The 18,141-nt window shown below is 29.9% G+C and overlaps 1 protein-coding gene across 1 annotated transcript; it reads left to right on the plus strand.

Moving 5' to 3' along the window:
- Window positions 1–8,912: 8,912 nt before the first annotated feature.
- LOC119675586 lies at window positions 8,913–16,955 on the plus strand. The gene is made up of 4 exons (XM_038086793.1): window positions 8,913–9,998; window positions 10,811–11,014; window positions 15,502–16,587; window positions 16,690–16,955. Exons 1-4 carry the CDS (start codon window positions 8,963–8,965, stop codon window positions 16,887–16,889), a joined length of 2,526 nt encoding a protein of 841 aa, XP_037942721.1. The 5' UTR covers window positions 8,913–8,962; the 3' UTR covers window positions 16,890–16,955.
- Window positions 16,956–18,141: the final 1,186 nt, after the last annotated feature.

An 18,141-nucleotide genomic window follows, 5' to 3' on the forward strand; every position in this document is an offset into this window, starting at 1 on the left:
TGATGGTTAATTATTAAAAATGATATACTTGATCGAAGCTCAAACTATTGTTTATTAAATTAATATTTATTATTATTAAAACTTGATTGAAGCGTTTGCTATATTACAAAGGGAAGCACTTTTAGCTAATTGCATAGATCTGTAAAGAATTAATTATAGCTCAGAAAAATTAAGAGCCCTTGATACGAGTATAATTTGAATACTTAAAATTGAAATGTAATTAAAATAATTTATGTCAGTATTTCCTTTAAATATAATTTTTAAAAAAATTTTATACAAAAGTCATTCAAATGATTTTAAATAATAAGAAGAAGCCCTTAAATATTTTTTTTTATATTTTTAATAAATTATTTAAAAGTACTTAAATAATATTCCAGTTAGATATTCCACATATAAATGACAACGTAGTTATAAGATGGAAATATTGTATAAATTATTTTTAAGAATCATATCTCTAGTTATTTTGTTTTATATTTTATAAATAAATGCACTTTGAGACAATACCATAGGTATGATAGATAAAGGCAGATATACTTACCAGTAAAAACTGAACGTAATAGACCTTAGTAAGATGTATACCTGAGATGAGGCGTAATTAGTTTTAAATCAGTATTTCCCAATCTTTTTCATAGTATGCTTGATACAAGATTTTGATCAATTCTACAGTTTTAGTAGAAGAAATGAAAAAAGCGTTCCTTCTTATCTACAATTCATAACAAGACATGTAGTTATGCGAACGGAAGCCATTTTAGCTTTAACTCAATTACGATATCCGAGAATCGAAGTCTACTTCGGCTAATCCTTCACTTTAGGGGGGCCACTTGTTGGACGGTGGGCTGTTTCCACGTTCCACAATATAATATAAAATATACAATTCATAATTCTAGATGAATTTCAGCACACTTTAGTATTTCAACTAAAATAAAGGTTCAACACTTTATGTTTGATGTTGAATTATTAGAGAATATTATGCTTAAAACCAATAACATTATGAATTATCCCGGAATTGTCTTTAATTAAAAGAAATTAATTCCACTTTGTATTGAGAACTTTTAAATTTTCTTCAGTAGTATGTATTGAGAATTGGTTGTGTCTTTAATTCCCTGTACTCTTACATTTAATTCTTCATCGGTACTGCTAGTGTAGTTGTTGTTTTTGCTGTTGTTGAGTACGGAATATATACTTGCATGCGTAATTATGAATGCCAGTAAATATAAATTTCTCTGAGCAATAAATTAATTTTTTTTAATGTAATTTTATTAATTGAAAATTCTAAAATAATTGTAAACAAGACATGATTGTAATGCCAAATTTTAAGCTTCAAGCAAGCTTGAGTTATTTGATTTTAAGTCGAATCAATGTTCAATGCATTACTTAAATTAATTAATTTAATTAAAAGAAGAGGAGAATGTTTTGATGATATTCTGCTTCTTTGAAATACTCTACCATATGTAGAGAGAGTATAGGTATGTTCACATACTAGTTTATATTTATTTGTCGAACATGACTATGCATATTAGTTTTATTTAAATTTTAGTTGGTTAAGCAAGTATTGTATTAAATGAAAAAAAAAAAGAAATAGGAAACATGAACCGCAAAAGTAAATACCATAATTACACATTACCTGGAATGATACATGACTAGAAAGAAATAGGACTTAGAACAAGTAAAGTTGTTTACAACAACCAGGAAAGTGTTTCTGGTAATTTATCTTTATCTTCATAATATTTTCTTGGAAAAAAGAAACAAATAACTTTTTACCAGTTATTTATTTATTTCTATTAGGAATGCTGTACCAGAATCTCATGAAGCTCTATTGTGTCACAACACCGAATCTATTAACAATGTACATATATACAAATTGTTTTTATAGTATGCACCACTTTAAGAATTCATTATTTTATTCAATCTATAAAATTGTAATGTGTAACCTATTTTTAATAAGAGAAGTCGGAATTTATGTAAATTCCATTGAAGATTTCTAGTTCCAACGTTGTGAATTCTATGAAGTCCACACCTAATCAATAGCGAATATGATTTGTGATGACAGTTTAACATTTAAGTATATGCGCCGTATTTCCACATATATTCAAATATCAATAAAACATTTAAAATATGTAAATATGTAAATGGCTTGTAAACAATTTACGACAATTAATTAAGTAATTATTGTTACAATATGTAAAGTCAACCTGCACGTACATACCTACGTATGTAAAACGAGCGTGTTACTTGTTAGCGGTAGAACAATAAATATTGTTAAATTGTAAAGTTGGAATTTCTCAATGTTTATGGATCTTTTTAAAATGTCAATCAATTAAACAGCAATTCATCAGAAAAAAAATTTTAAAAAATTTAAAAGCAATAAATGCTTATAAGCAATAAATACGTTTATTTATTCTATATTCATTACAAGCAAATTGTGATATTAAGATTTTAATGATAAATACAATAATTATTCCAACTGTGGATAAGTAAGATTAATGTGTCGCAATAAAAAAATATGCATAACTTTTTAACAATAATAAAAAAAACCTACAAAAAAATCTATTTAAAATTAAAATATTCATATTTCTTACAATTGAAAAAGTATAGAGCATAATTGTTAAACACTATAAATTGCATAAAGTGGTTTTTCGAACGGTAGTGAACTACAACAACAAAAATTCATTTTATATTATTTTTAATTTATTGAATTTTTTTCTGACCATACAGCTGTTTCGAGTATTGCCAAATACCCATCATCAGTGGTCTTAGATATAATTATTGTATTTAATTATTCGTAAATAATTTTTTGAACTCGTGCCCTGCCAAATTTGAAGCTCAGAGTCAGCGCACCTTAACCAACCAACTGACTTTTATGTTTGCACATTTTTCTGGAGTTTTGTTAATTTGCTGTGAAAGTTTTATTAACAAATTCACTACTGTGCTTATACCATAAACCAACGGTAAAATAATTGAATTAATTAATCATATTTTAATTTTTAATTATTAAATTTCATAACTATTCTGTTTGTAGAGGCATTAAATTACAATAAATTACTTTACAACTAGAAAGAACGCACAAAATCATACTGAAAAACCCAATTGTTTGTACTACTTGATGCAAAACGAATAATCGAATACGAATTCGTATTCGCCGTATAGTTGGAATATTAAACTTTAAGTAAATGAGAACAAGAAAAAAATGTTAGAACCGCTGTCTGAGTAATAAAGGTTATAGCGATACTTTCATCTACTATATGGATTTATAATGACTCATACCTGAATTCACAACAGGTGCAAACGCCTGTTGCCAATTAATTATATTTTGTATATCTGCCAAGTTTTAAACGACTACTGTAAAAATTTAGACTTGATATCAGATGTTTGATTCACTTTTGCAAGTAATTGAATTAGTGCACCTTAGTGATTTTTTATAAAATAGTAAAAATCGAATATTCAGTTCAGTAATAATTCCTCCATTTGAAAGGAATGAACAACGATGCAATCAAATTGCAAATGGACTCTGTTCTGGAAACGGCAATCGACAATAAAATATTGGAAAGCTGAATTTAAACGTGATCATAAGAGTGTTTTGGATGAAGAGCGTCCGGGTCGTCCAAAAGAGGTCACTACTAAAAAAAATATTGAAAAAAGCCTTGTATAAGATAGCAGAGATAACAAACTTAACATATGAACGTTTATCGAATATTTTACATAAATATTTAGGTATAAAAAAGCTTTCGGTAAGATGGGTGTCGTTTTTGCTCACAATTGACCAAAAACGATGACGACTTTGTCATTCAAAACATTCTTTGGAATTATCTATGCACAATCTAGCTGACTATGAGCATCAAGTGGTGACAATTGTTGAAACATAGATGCATTACTTCACATCTGAGGAAAAACAACAAACCAGAAATTGGGTAGAGCCCGAGGGTAAGGTTCCCAAACGTGCGATTGAGTGGGGAAATCAAGAAAAAACGACCACACGTCAATGAACACCATGTCAAAATGAAATAAATTATGGTACGAATTGCTTTCTCACCCATCATTTTATCCAGATTTAGCTCCCAATAACTGTTGCCTGTTTCGGAACTTGAAAAGACAGCTCCAGAGAAAGAAATTTGCGTGAAATGCTAAAGTGGAATGGAAAACTGAAGTATATTTTGGGGGATTTGACAAATTGTATTATTCAATAGATATCCAAATGTTGCAAGATCATTGTGTCGAGCTAAAAGGTATATTAAAGCATAATATATAATTTTCTAACACAAATGCGTTTTTATTACTTAAGCCGGGTATTCATCAATCCACTTAGTATATACTCACGTTTCTGTTCTCTTCTCCTGTTTTCTAGTATATAGTTTCATCATTATATGCCATAAAAATTACAGCTCATAATGTCATTTACATTTTTATTCCATTTCCTTCTATGATGCTCAAACTTACAAATACATATACTTGTATAATAAAAAAGATAGAAAGATAGATACTTAAGAGGTAAATCCAAGACTAATTTGTTTGTCCAATGAGTATGGAGGTTTGTTTTCAAATAAATTAATGGAAAATGAAATGCATATGTAGAAATGCAAGAATTTCATTTCAAATTAAAACTTCACCATCTAATGGACACATATTTACCCATTAAAACCATGATGATTTTAGTTTTTATATTCGGAATATATTCCCATTACAGTTTGTATTGCTTACAATTATAATAAACCTATTTGGAAACTTAATTACAGTTCTAAAAGTACGTCATTTTTTCATACTAAGATTGTTGGCACTCAATAAGAATGACTTGTATTTTTCTTAGGCGGCTTATAATAAATTGTTAAACCGTTTTTATCTACTACTAAACGATAGCGTCTACTACTAAATGCGTATTAAAAATAATGCTATTTCACAATGAAATTACGAGGGAATTTTGAAGAGTATTTTATTTTGATTTATTAAATTTTAAAAATACAAAATTGAATAAATAAATATAAATACATAGAAAATATATATATATAAAATAGAATAAACATTTATTTAAAGAATCTTAATTTATCATTTAAGAATTATGGAATAAACTAATTTTTTTTGCAATAAATTAAATAAAGCATTACATATGGATAAACTTGAAAGACCTCGTCATGATTTTTATTTAGCATGCTAAACTTTTGTTAAATGATCTACATTTTGTCCCTAATATTTATCATATATTGAAACAGCTCTCTAGTAAAATCCATTATCAAATTGGCGTGTCTGGGAAATTGAAATCGAGCTAAAAACGTCTACTGACTTCGGAGTCAAATTTATTTTCTTATTGGGCTATTTAAAAAAATATTCGATGGTTACTTTACAAAATGAACTTGAAAAATAGAAATTGTATCGAAAGTTCTATTTACGACATCATAAATAGCTAAACTTAAGTGAAAGCTTTCAAAGGTCTGACAGATTTTAGTAAGTCTTCTATTGATGTACTCAAAAAATTCAGACTTATCAGTTTTTACAGATTTGCATTATTATATATATCTTGTAAATTTGCTTGATATTATCCTCTGTGTTTCATACTAAGGAAGCAAACATTCTTATTAGATTTAATTGATATTCTTTCAATCCAACTTTTAACTAATTTTATAATGTACATGAATGTTATTTGTATAATGCAGTCAGTAACCTCAGTAACCTCCAAAGGTAAAGAATATACCACTTGAATTCTTAAGAAACTTCTCTATAACAATCAAGTTATGTACAAAAATTTCAAGAAGTTACTACTTATAAGATATTTGTGGATTAAGTAAGCACTTTTCTTATACAATAATAGAATACTTAAGAGAAAAGAAGTTTAATACTTCGGAAACCCATTGTTTACTATCTGTTCAAAAATGCGGTTGAAATATAATACCACAAATTAAAGTAATAAAAAGTATTTTCTGTCAAGAATCAAGAAAAATAAATAATTTTAGTTTTTTTCAATAGTTTGTTCTAATTCAAATGACAGTAAACTGTACGAAAGGAACAATCACAAAGCTAAAGAAATATTAATGTTACCTTTTTTGTCGATAGTAACGCGTCTTAAGACGAGCCCAGCACTTGCAGCCCAAGCAGATTATATATGGACTATAAACTAATAAAATAATTCGAATATTTTCTAAGACCCCTGATGATGAGTACTTAACAATACTCAAAACAGCGTTGTATGGTCAGTCAAATTTCAATATATTAGCTAAAATTTTTGTTGTTATCTTTTCATTTCTATTTGAACCCTTTTAAAAAAATATTATTGGATGGAAATAATATAAATAAATTAAAATAAATTTTGTCTTAACAAACTATCACAATGTAATAATAATTAATATACGTATGTATGTAAAAATATGGGGTGAACAACCCCAAGTAATGAGAACATTATATACTATATAACAAAGATGTAGATGTAATAAGCATTATCTAATAACGATTGAATTAGAGTCAAGTTAATTATTTTTCAATAATAAAAATTAGGAATCAAAACATATATTTGGATCTTCTATAATTAAAAAGTACATCAGAATCTTGTGACATTCAAATGACTTTCAATAAAAAACTTAACAAAATTAAAACTTTTAATAGATTTTAAAATAGCAAAGATAACGGCTATAAATTTTTTTAATAATATTTAATATAAACAAAAAAGCCCATATAACTTGAGGAATGTAAATTAATTAATAATTTTCAAAGGTGGTTTATGGTACGATCAGTTACAAACATTACACAACAGATTATTAACTTAATGTATATGTATATAGGAAAAAAACCTAATCTTACTTTAGTCGTAAACTTTTTGCTAATTAAATACATCGTAGGTGGAACACGAAAACTTAAAAAAAAATTATCTTTTAAAATAAAGAAACTACTGAGTGAAATATATGGCTCACAATAGTTCTAAGAAAATTAAAATTAAATCTAATATATTAAAATAAGTGAGTTGAATGGGTCATAACGAGTACACAACAAGCATGTTCACAACGGTAGTCTTAATACATTACCTCAGGATCTAATGCATTATATATCTATAATGCACTATATATCTATATATATAAGGCTCAGACAAATGAAAGGATTTGTTTGTATTGTAAAATCTTTGTTAATAAGACTTTAATAAATAAAAATATTTTAGATCCGTAGATGTACCAATATATGACCAATATATTTGGATAACCGCCTTTCTTGGATAACCAGAACCATGTAATATTATAATATTAGTAATAGTAGTACTTTTAGTACTACTTTTAGTACCACTTTAGAACTACTAGAACAAGTTATATTACAATAGTAAGAGACAGATGAAGAGGATAATAAATGTTTTGCTCTGGAAGCCAAAATCACACTTTCATCTTTAGTTTCTTTACGCAAAGTTAAATCAGATGCTTACAAACTATATCCCGTAATGGTAGACTTATCCATAGAAAGATTCGACTAAATTGTGATTTGACTAAAATTGAATAATTTCATTGACAGTGAGACTCTCGCTGATATTACCGATATAATATAACTTAATTTTTTCAAAGCTTTTTTTTAACAAAAGCTGTATGTGGTAAATTGGAAACAACATAAATGTAGTTAGAATATCTTACTTTCTTTGGAAAATAAATTCTGTACAATATATACAGTAATTAAATATAGCTAGTAATTGCAAGATAAGTCTCATTTGGGTTCCTGCAAATGCAAACGAAACGGGGCGCCTGTTCGATGGAATTTCTCGTTACAAATCTTATCCCTACCAGCCAGAAGTTGGGATAATATTTCTACAACAGATAATTAAGAGCTATATAGCTTATATATTCCAAATGTAGAATCTCTGACCTAATCTATAGCAGTAAATAGAAAGTATCTGAATTAATATCGGCGTTAATGGCACACTGAACTATAGAATGGGATGAAGGCAGACAGGACCTAACCTGCACAAAATCTTGTATAACATATTTACTAGTACTCGAAGACCAGACAACGGTATACCTCTTAAATCTCCGTTCAGATTTATTCAGATCTAAGCTTATGCTTTTAGGCACACTATTTGTTTATTTACTTAATTATATGTTTCCAACATTAATATTGACCAGTTAAATGCATTTATCAATGCCCCTAGTGGTAGGACGCGGAAGATGGGATCGAAAAGGCTTTTTATAACTCGATTCTTCTTCTACTTCACCTATGTAGAGCCAGCATATGTAGTGTCTATTTCCTATTTCATCTTACTAGCTTTTGTTACTGTCCTCGTAGTTTGTTGTTACCAAGTAGCCAGATTTTTTGTTAATTAAATGCTTTGTAAATATTGGTTTATTTAAGTAAATTTATTATTGTTTTTTTTCTTTTTTTTTTTTTTGTTTTAAATCAACTTGGTATTAACTGATTAGAGATATATAAATAAATAAAAAAGGGCTGATAAAGGCAGCTAAAGATAATATTTACATAAATTTTGTGAATTAAATATGGTACGGCATGGAAGTATTTTTTAGTTAGCAAATGATGCATTTGAGTCCGGCGTAGACTAGTTGTAGACGTTGCAAATACGACTTTCAGAGTTGGACCCCCTCTAAATTTATTTCTTAAATTTAATTTGTACGAGTGTATGAATGCAAATTCGTTGAGCAAGCTATAAACAAGGAAATAATTTATGGTTGAGCAATAAATTTCAATAAAGTGCAATAAAAGTAGATAAGATGCACTTTGGGGAACAAATCTCTAGGTTAGCTTAATGTGAATTGTTTTTATCTTTAATTCAATGCAATTGAAGTAATTGCTGTACAACTCACGAAGCATACATGACGCATTCATAAAAATTTTAATTTATTTATTTCCACACATAAAATTAAGTCTTAAACTTGACACTGAATATTTGAGTAGACATTTCACTAGACAAAGAAAATTTTCCCATATAAAAGCTGTTAAAACGCATTTAAATTATATTAGAAACTTAGAAATTTAACGAAAATATTTTTATAGAAAAATGTCTGTACCGGATTGGCTTACAGAGGCGTATATGACACAGGCTTTGCGTACTCACCATAAGGATGAAAACTTGAGAATAATAGAACTACAACTGCATATAGCCATGGGAAAAGGTGAAAATTTTGGCGGCATATTGACACGTGCAAAGGTTAAGTATCAACTGAGCCATGGGCAGAAAATACTCGAAAAGTCACTAATGATTAAAACTTCTTATGAAGATAATGAATTTGCTTTAAAGCTAATGCAACCCTACGATATCTTCAATCGTGAAATGTGCATCTATGAAAATGTATTGCCTAAGCTAACAAAGCTTTTACGTGGTATAAATGACAGCGACGATTTATTTGCTAATGCCCTACATGTAGATTATGTGCGCCAGGCCATTATTTTCGAGGATCTCAGCGCAAGAGGGTATATCATGGCGGACCGTGTTACAAGGCTTGACTTACCACACGTTGAGTTGGTGCTGCGCAAATTGGCTAAAATGCACGCCACATCTGCTGTGCTCAACGAACGGGAATCCGGTTCTTTAGAAACCTATGATCGTGGTTTCTTTAATCGGTACACTAATAATTACAGTCCATATTTTGTTGGTGGTTTAATAGCTTGCGGGGAACACGTCAGCAAGTGGCCTGAATATGCTAAATATGGTGAAAAACTGTTAGCTCTTGCTCCTCATTATATGGAAATTGGTAAATGTTGTTTTGCTCCAACTCCTTCGCATATTAACGTTTTAACTCATGGTGATGTTTGGACTACAAATATTATGTTTAAATATGATGTTGACACAAAAACTCCTATTGATGTGTTACTAATTGATTTCCAATATGCATTCTGGGGATCTCCCACTTTGGACTTACATCACTTCTTCAACACTTCACTAAAGGAGCCATTACGTTGTAATGAACAAGATTATTTATTTATGTTTTATCATAAAATCTTCATAGAAACTTTAAGAAAATTAAGTTACCAGCGACATGCTTTACCCAGTTTAAAACTATTCCGACAACAAGCTGAGGAAAAACGATTTTTTGGTAAGTTTATACTATATCCAGAGTAATAATAAATTAAAATGAAGAAGTTAGAGTTCTAAAGTTGGAATATAATTCCTATTGGAATAAAATTTTAAATACCATATATATAATGGACGGTTTATTGAGATATTATTTTCAAAATATTGTGATAACATAGAAACTAGATAAGATTACGTTAATCAGGCTGTAAATCACTTATAGATCTACTAGAAAAACTAAAACTCGTTTGAATATTCTGTAAGAAGCATTTTTACAAATTTAAAGAATACTTGAAACTCTATTCTTAAGACGGAGCCAGAAAGTATTTTTTAAAGATATTTTTAAGCGTGTTTTTAGCAGGGCTTCGAACCGAAAACCGAAAGTCCAAAATCGAAAAAGCTTATATTTTTGTCGGAGCGAAAACCAGAATCGAACCAATATATTTTTTTTGTTTTGAACCGAAACAAAAACCAAAGCCCTAGTTTTTAGTCCCCACCTTAGCGTACTGTAAAGCCAGACCCTGCGTTCTAGTAAACATATAAGGTGCTATCAGGACGAGAGTGGCCCAAGTAAGTGCTGATTAGGCAACAGTTTGAATGTCTTATTGTATTAGGTTAGTAAAGATTATGATACACAATAATTTATTGCCATCGTTTACTATATTATATATCTGTTTAACATAATTAATCCTAAGAAACTTTCTTCCCTTTTTGAAATATTTTTATGAATTTTTGATATTTTGAAAGTTTTTGAATTAATATTTTTACATATTTAATAGATATTATGAACAAATGTGTTACTCATAAATATCGTTTGAATATTATAAATTGCAGCTTTACACTCAACTTGTGTTGTTCAACCAGTTATGATCAATGAGGACACCAAGGATGCAGATTTCAATGCACTAATGGGTGAAGACGAACGAGCTGTAAACTTTAAGAAGAGACTCTATAATAATAAAATAGTGCAACAGAATCTCAAAAATTTACTACCCATATACGATCGCCGAGGTCTGTTAGAAATAAATCAGTGTAATTAGGAGAAAAAATATGCGATAAAAATGTTTTTATAATCTTTAAAGAAAAATAATTATTTTATATATACAACGCAATTGAAATTTAATTGATATGTATAATATATTATTATATTTGCTTATTTATATATATAAAACCCTATTCACATATAATAAATATTTATTTTTGTACGTAAATAAAACAATTTCTATAGGATATTCATAATTTGTGCTTATAGAAACCATATTAAATTTAAGAAAAAAGTGCTTTTCGTTACTACATATATATGTAATTGAATTAAAATTAAATCTTATAAAAAAAAACAAACTTTTAAAATCAAATTCGATCTGTACTCGAAATTAATCTAACAGTAGATTGTTTTTCAACTTAACTATACATCTGTGCAATGATTATTTTATTAGTGACGGAAAGGCAAACATTTTGATTCACATTTTTGTTATCATATTATATATATATATCTATATATATATTGTTTCAAAATATCTATCTATTAAATCACTTTTTAAGAAAGTTTCTGAAGTTTATTTCTTTTTAGTAGTTCAGCATTAGCCAACATTCTGTGGAAACCTCAATTATTTGCAATCTTCTCGATCAGAAATACTGTAGAATTATAAAAATGATAAAAAGGTACTAAGCCCATTTTAATATTTTGCTCCGAGTTCTTGTTGTGTAATTAAAATTTATTTACTATCCTTGCTAGTAATCAGTACCAGCCATTGAAAAGTTTAACATGTACTATAAGGTATGTATGTTGATCCTTTTTTTCGAGTCAGTACAACTAGGCACTCTTACTCTTTAATAGCTGGGGGTACTACAGGGTCCCACCCATCTCATTGACTAATTTATGTATTCCTTATAAGCTTCATGATTATTCAGTGATTGATCTAAGATCTGCGTACCTCCCCGTGCGAAGAGTGATTACTCTAAGATTAGATAGTGGTAAGTAGGATAGCCTGTCAATTTTCGCATATAACTTCAGGCCTCTGTCCCTTATATATTTTTTGATCGGGTCTATTCTAAGGTCTCTTAGCATGTCGTTTGTGCGGATGTACCAAGGCACTTTAAAGAGCCTTCGGAGGGTCTGACTTTGAGCGACTTGTAGCTTTTGTATAGTAGAGTCGGCAGCTTTGCTATAGGCGACACACCCATAAAGTAATGCTGGTTTAATTATCTGGCTATAGATCAGTTTTCTGTTTTTTAAGCTAAGGTTGTTGTGTTTGAAAAGTGGTTGTAAGCAGTGCACTGATTTTGCGCAACTACTTCTTTTGATTTGTATATGCTTATGCCAAGTGAATCGCTTATCAAACGTGATACATAAGTATTTAATGCTATCCTCCCAATTAACCACGATGTCACCAACTCTTACTCTCGGTGGATGTTGCCTCTGTTTACGTGTAATAAACAGGGCTTTAGTTTTCTCATTGTTAATTTTTATTTTCCATTTATGGAAGAACCCCAGTATGAGATTAATATGCTCCTGCAGCGTGTTGGTCACATTTCTGGCAAGTTTATCAGAATATAACAAGCATGTGTCATCTGCGTATAAAGATAATACCGAAGGACTTAGCATTGGGATGTCAGACGTGTAGATGTTGCACAACAAGGGGGAGAGCGGGGATCCTTGAGGAACACCCCCTTCTATTCTTCGTACTGATGAGGTGGTACTGTTGATTCTTACACGGAACATTCTTTCGCGAAGGAAGCTGCCAAGGATTTTGATCAACCCGACTGGGATACCAAAACGAGACATTTTCACTATAAGGCCGTCGTGCCACACCTTGTCAAATGCCTTGGCGATGTCAAAAGTAATCATACCCGTTGATTTCCTTCTGCTCAGAGCAGACTGTATCATTGCTCATCGGGGAGAATATTCAGCGAGTTCACCGAAGTTTTAAGTCTATCTAGGATCACTCTTTCAGCTAACTTACCCAGAGCTAATCGGGCGCCAGTTCTGCGGGTATTTCGGGTCCTTGCCGGGGTTTAGGTAAAAGATATTACCGCCTTTCCTATTGGATATAAAAATCTTGTATTAAAACAAACATTTTTATAAGAATCTACTCAAATAATTAAGGATAAAAGCTATTGTACAATTTAGAAAAGTCGAAAACTGTAATGACCCTTAATTTAATAGCAGTTTCCACTATGTTGAAGTGCCTATTGGGTACGTCTAGATATAGAACTCCTATTTAAATATTTTTACTAATCATGGATCATTATTCGAAATAATGATGGCCAATAACATATACTACGCCGATATTTCGGTCTATATACAAAAAAATTACATTAAATACCCTCATCTCTCCACACTATCATTACATCACCCACCATGAATAGATACAAAAAAGTGAGCTTTACTTTTGTCGGAACTAAATATTTATTATATCAAATTTCAATTATTTGATTACTTGACAGTAAAATCTGTTTGTAATGATTTGAAATTAGCTTAAATTTTTTAAGTTTCATTAATATTTTTTTTTTTGCTTTTTGAATCCATAAATGGTATTAATAAATATATAGAACCCAATTTTATGGTAGAAGGCTGGCATGATAAGTAGAATACTAAAATTATCCCTCACACAAGGAGCTATCCATGAAGAAACCATCAACACATTAAAAAAATAGCGAACATTAACGGATACTCCCAGAACACTATCGACAGAATCATAAAGAAGAAATACAGGCAATATCATTGCAGAAACATAACGACATTAACAGCAGAAAAACCAAAACAAAGAAAAGTCGCTGTAGTGTACAACAACATCATCTCCAAAGGTCTTACGAAAAATCAATTTAAAAATATTCAATATCAACTTAGTTTACTCCAGTAAGCAATATCAACTCGAAAATCTACTACTATCCACAAAAGGTCCTTAGAAAAAGGAGAAGTATAAAAGATCAACTGCAGTTCCCGCAACAAATTATACATCGGACAAACAAAAAGACCCTTATCAGTAAGACTTAAAGAACACCTTAAATAAGCAAGAGAATCAACGAAAAACCCCTTATATAAAATCAGATTTCACCAGACATATAACAGAAAATCACCACATCGACAAAAATAACATCCAAATAATCAAAAACATAAGCTATAGCTGGAAATTAGAAACGGCAGAGAGCATCGAAATACACAAACATCAGGTCACACCTTTACTCAACGGCAATAAATGCAACGTGTCATCATGGCTTTTTAAATACATTCCAAAAACAAGCCCAAGCCCAACCGACGTAGCAGTTCACCGAACTAACTACGCATAATCGAGCCTGAAAAACAAAAGAACAAAATCCAGACCCATCGCGTCACCATTTTCACCTATCACTCTCAAGGACAAAAACTACAATAACTCTACTAATTAAAAATAAATATAAGATCTGTAATAAGTATAAATAGTTTATAATTTGCTTAGATGTTTTTAATATTAAGAATTCTTCTGATCAAGGCTCGAAATAAAGTAAGCACAGCTCAAACGTAATTATTATTATTTAAAATAATATGACCATCAAAAAAGGTGAGGAGGAGGTCTATTAAATTAAGTAAATAAATTAATATTAACAAATTTCTGTATCATCTGAAATGCTTACGTTTCCGTAGGCATTACGTTAATGAATACGTAATTGATTACAGAGTTTCCCACAAAAACAAAATCTCATCAGCTGATTTTTGTTTACGTTGCATCAGCTTTAAGTTAAGCCTTAATTTAGACTTGAAAATAAAAAAACTTTAGTATTGAAAGATAAATACTTGGTCTCTGATTTGGCATCTCGTTTGAGACTAAACAAATAATCTATTTTTTAACTACTTTCAGGTCTCTTGGTCTTACTTGGTCTCTGATTTGGCATCTCGTTTGAGACTAAACAAATAATCTATTTTTTAACTACTTTCAGGTCTCTTAGTCTTACTTGGTCTCTGATTTGGCATCTCGTTTGAGACTAAACAAATAATCTATTTTTTAACTACTTTCAGGTCTCTTGGTCTTACTTGGTCTGAGATTTGGCATCTCGTTTGAGACTAAACAAATAAGCTATTTTTTAACTACTTTCAGGTCTCTTGGTCTTGCTTTGTCTCTGATTTGGCATATCGTTTGAGACTAAACAAATAATCTATTTTTTAACTACTTTCAGGTCTCTTGGTCTTACTTGGTCTCTGATTTGGCATCTCGTTTGAGACTAAACAAATAATACTTTCAGTTTAATAAATAATAACAGAAATAATATTTTTTTACCGATGAGAGAAAAAAATCAAGCTCCCCCAGAAAAGTAAATATTTTAAAAGTAAAACCTGTGATTAACAACAATTAAAGCAAAATAAAATTACTAGACATTTGGCTCTATGAAATGAGATAAGTAATCTCAAAACTAATATTGCATTGGTGATAAGTCTGCAGTAAAAGTCTGCTTAAATATAACAAATAATACAATTAAAAATAAAACAGTATCATTATAATTTCCAAAATATAAAGATTCGCTAAACGGATTCTTTTGTATCTTCTAAGCAAAGCCAAAAACCGTGTATTCAAATGACGTCAATATGGAAGATTGCAAGTTAATACCAACTTGGTTGACCAATGCCTACTTCCAGAATGTGTTGCGAAATTACAAAAAAGATACATCTTTGACTGTCACAAAAATGGAATCAAGTGTAGCAACAGGGAAAGGGGAAAATTTCATAAGTGTGATTATACGTGTTATTGTGGAGTATAAATCAAATAATAAAGCCTCAAAAAGCGAACCCTTTATTGTGAAATCCAAGTTAGAACACGATGTCGCCGTAACACTAATATTGGAACCATATCAAGCTGAAGCAACGGAAATGCTGATGTATGATAAAATATTGCCAATACTTAATGAATTAATAAAATTGATTGATGAGCAAGAGAAACTTTTTCCAACAGCCATTTTCGTGGACTATGAACATAGGGCCATAATATTCGAAGACCTCGCAGAATTGGGTTATACTTCAGCAGCACGTTTGAATGGCATTGATGAGGAAGTAGCGAAATTGTGTCTGGAGAATATGGCTAAGATACATGCTACTGGTTTGGTATTCAATACCATGCATCCGGGTCTTTTACAACAGTTGCATCATGGTGTTTTTAATCGCCACACTAGAGGATTTGCAGCATATTTCGAAACTATTATGGAAGTTTGTGCAAACTTTGCTGGAGATTGTGTTGATTTAGGAATTTATTATAAGGAAAAACTATTAAAATTAAAAGATAATATGATGGAGTGTGGAGCTAGAGTTTTTGATGTGAAACCAGACTTCTTTAATACACTATGTCATGGTGATTTCTGGGCTAATAATTTAATGGTTACCTATACAGAAGAAGCAAATATATCAAAAATAAAAAATGTTTTGGCTTTGGATTTTCAATTTAGTGTTTGGGGTAGTCCAGCAGTGGATTTACATTTATTTTTTAACACATCATTGAGACATGAATTACGTCTTCATAAACAGAAAATATTAGTCGAATATTACTATGGGATTTTGACAAGAACTCTGCAAAAATTAAACTACACAGGCGATGTGCCAACACTAAAAGATTTATGGGTGCAGTTAGAGGCTAAACGTTTTTATGGTAATTAGTTCAATATATTTTTCAATGATTATTTTATTTAATGTCTTTGATTATATACTATATCTAATAATTAACGAATTTAATTTTTTTTTTGTGTTATAGCGGTTACTGCGTCACTTATAGTACAACCAGTATTACTAAATGAGAATAATGAAGACGCCGATTTTAATGCTTTAGTATCTGATGATGAAAGAGGTCGGAGACTTCGTAGCATATTGTATACTAATAAAAAGGTACAGGAATATGCTAAAATACTCATACCTTTTTTTGACCAGAAGGGACTTTTAGATGGAATAGTATAAATTGATCAATTATAATTTTTATTAGGCAACCCTGATCTTATGACTGGGATGCAAATAAAAAATTAATTAATTTTATTTTTTCATATTATATGATGGTATAAATTGATTATTTATTCAATTTACTTAAATTAGTGTGATTAATAAATAAATAAGCTCACCTAAGACTTGTTTATCAACCAGTAATTAGTTATAGCAAAGCCTACTTTTTATGCAGTATTTTATTATTATTTAATACTTATAATATAGGTTACTTTAGGTTGTACCAACGATCCTAACGGGACCCACTTAGGCCTATAGGCCCAATGTGCTACCGTAATATTAAAAACTCAAGAATTAAAACCTCTAGAACTTTTGGCAAAGCTTATGATGCTATTGAAAAGAAAATCCTGAAGTTCGCCATGATCCTCAAAAAAGAAAGCACGCACCTGTGCCGGACAGAAGCAAAACAGGTGGGAAGCACTTTCATCATCCTCAACACAACTGCAGCAGTTATGGTTGAAAGGGAGATTTAGTAACATCAGACCAAGCACTAATAGGGAAACCAAGCAATAGGGAATCAATGCAAACGGATGCCTGCAATAGGGGATCAATGCTGGATTTATTTTTAAGAAACGGTATATATAAAAATAAGTAAATGATTTTAAGGATCTTCAAACAGTACTGAAGTACTATTCTTAAACGGTATATATAAACGGTATATATAAAAATAAGTAAATGATTTTAAGGATCTTCAAACAGTACTGAAGTATGTACTGAAGTACTATTCTTAATAGTGTAACCATAGGTGTATGTTTTGTCATTCACAGACAAATTTCTTCGGATTTCTACTATGTTATTGACGTTTACCATTATCTCTCCTACTGAGGGTTGATAATAATGGTTTTCTGATATTCTAAAAATTGAAAGAGCATTATTTGCTTACCTTATAATACTATTACGAATTACTTTAAATTAAATATGAAATGCATAGCCGTGATATTGTGTTTTCTAATTCTACAAAGATTCAATTCTCATAGTTTAAAAAAAAATTTCTTAAAAGCTTTGCTTTATAGAATTTATTAAGTATTAGAAAACTGTAAAATCATTTCGTTTGCTATGCATTGAGTTTAGGCATGTAAAGTATCTCAAAATAAAATTTATTAAGGAATTTATTCTTTCCAAAAGTAATTAAAAATCTCACTTAATTTTATTATGTAATATATTATATATGAAATGAGTTTTTAGATAACTTAGCAAGTGCAATAAAATGAAC

The sequence above is a fragment of the Teleopsis dalmanni genome, chromosome 2 (genome assembly GCF_002237135.1).
Source record: "Teleopsis dalmanni isolate 2A chromosome 2, ASM223713v2, whole genome shotgun sequence".
Classification (NCBI taxonomy): domain Eukaryota; kingdom Metazoa; phylum Arthropoda; class Insecta; order Diptera; family Diopsidae; genus Teleopsis; species Teleopsis dalmanni.

Coding starts and splice junctions, on each gene's coding strand:
- LOC119675586 (XM_038086793.1), top strand. CDS start 8,963: ATGTCTGTACCGGATTGGCTTACAGAGGCGTATATGACACAGGCTTTG. Junction 9,999..10,810: donor TGAGGAAAAACGATTTTTTG/GTAAGTTTATAC, acceptor TATAAATTGCAG/CTTTACACTCAACTTGTGTT. Junction 16,588..16,689: donor AGAGGCTAAACGTTTTTATG/GTAATTAGTTCA, acceptor TTTGTGTTATAG/CGGTTACTGCGTCACTTATA.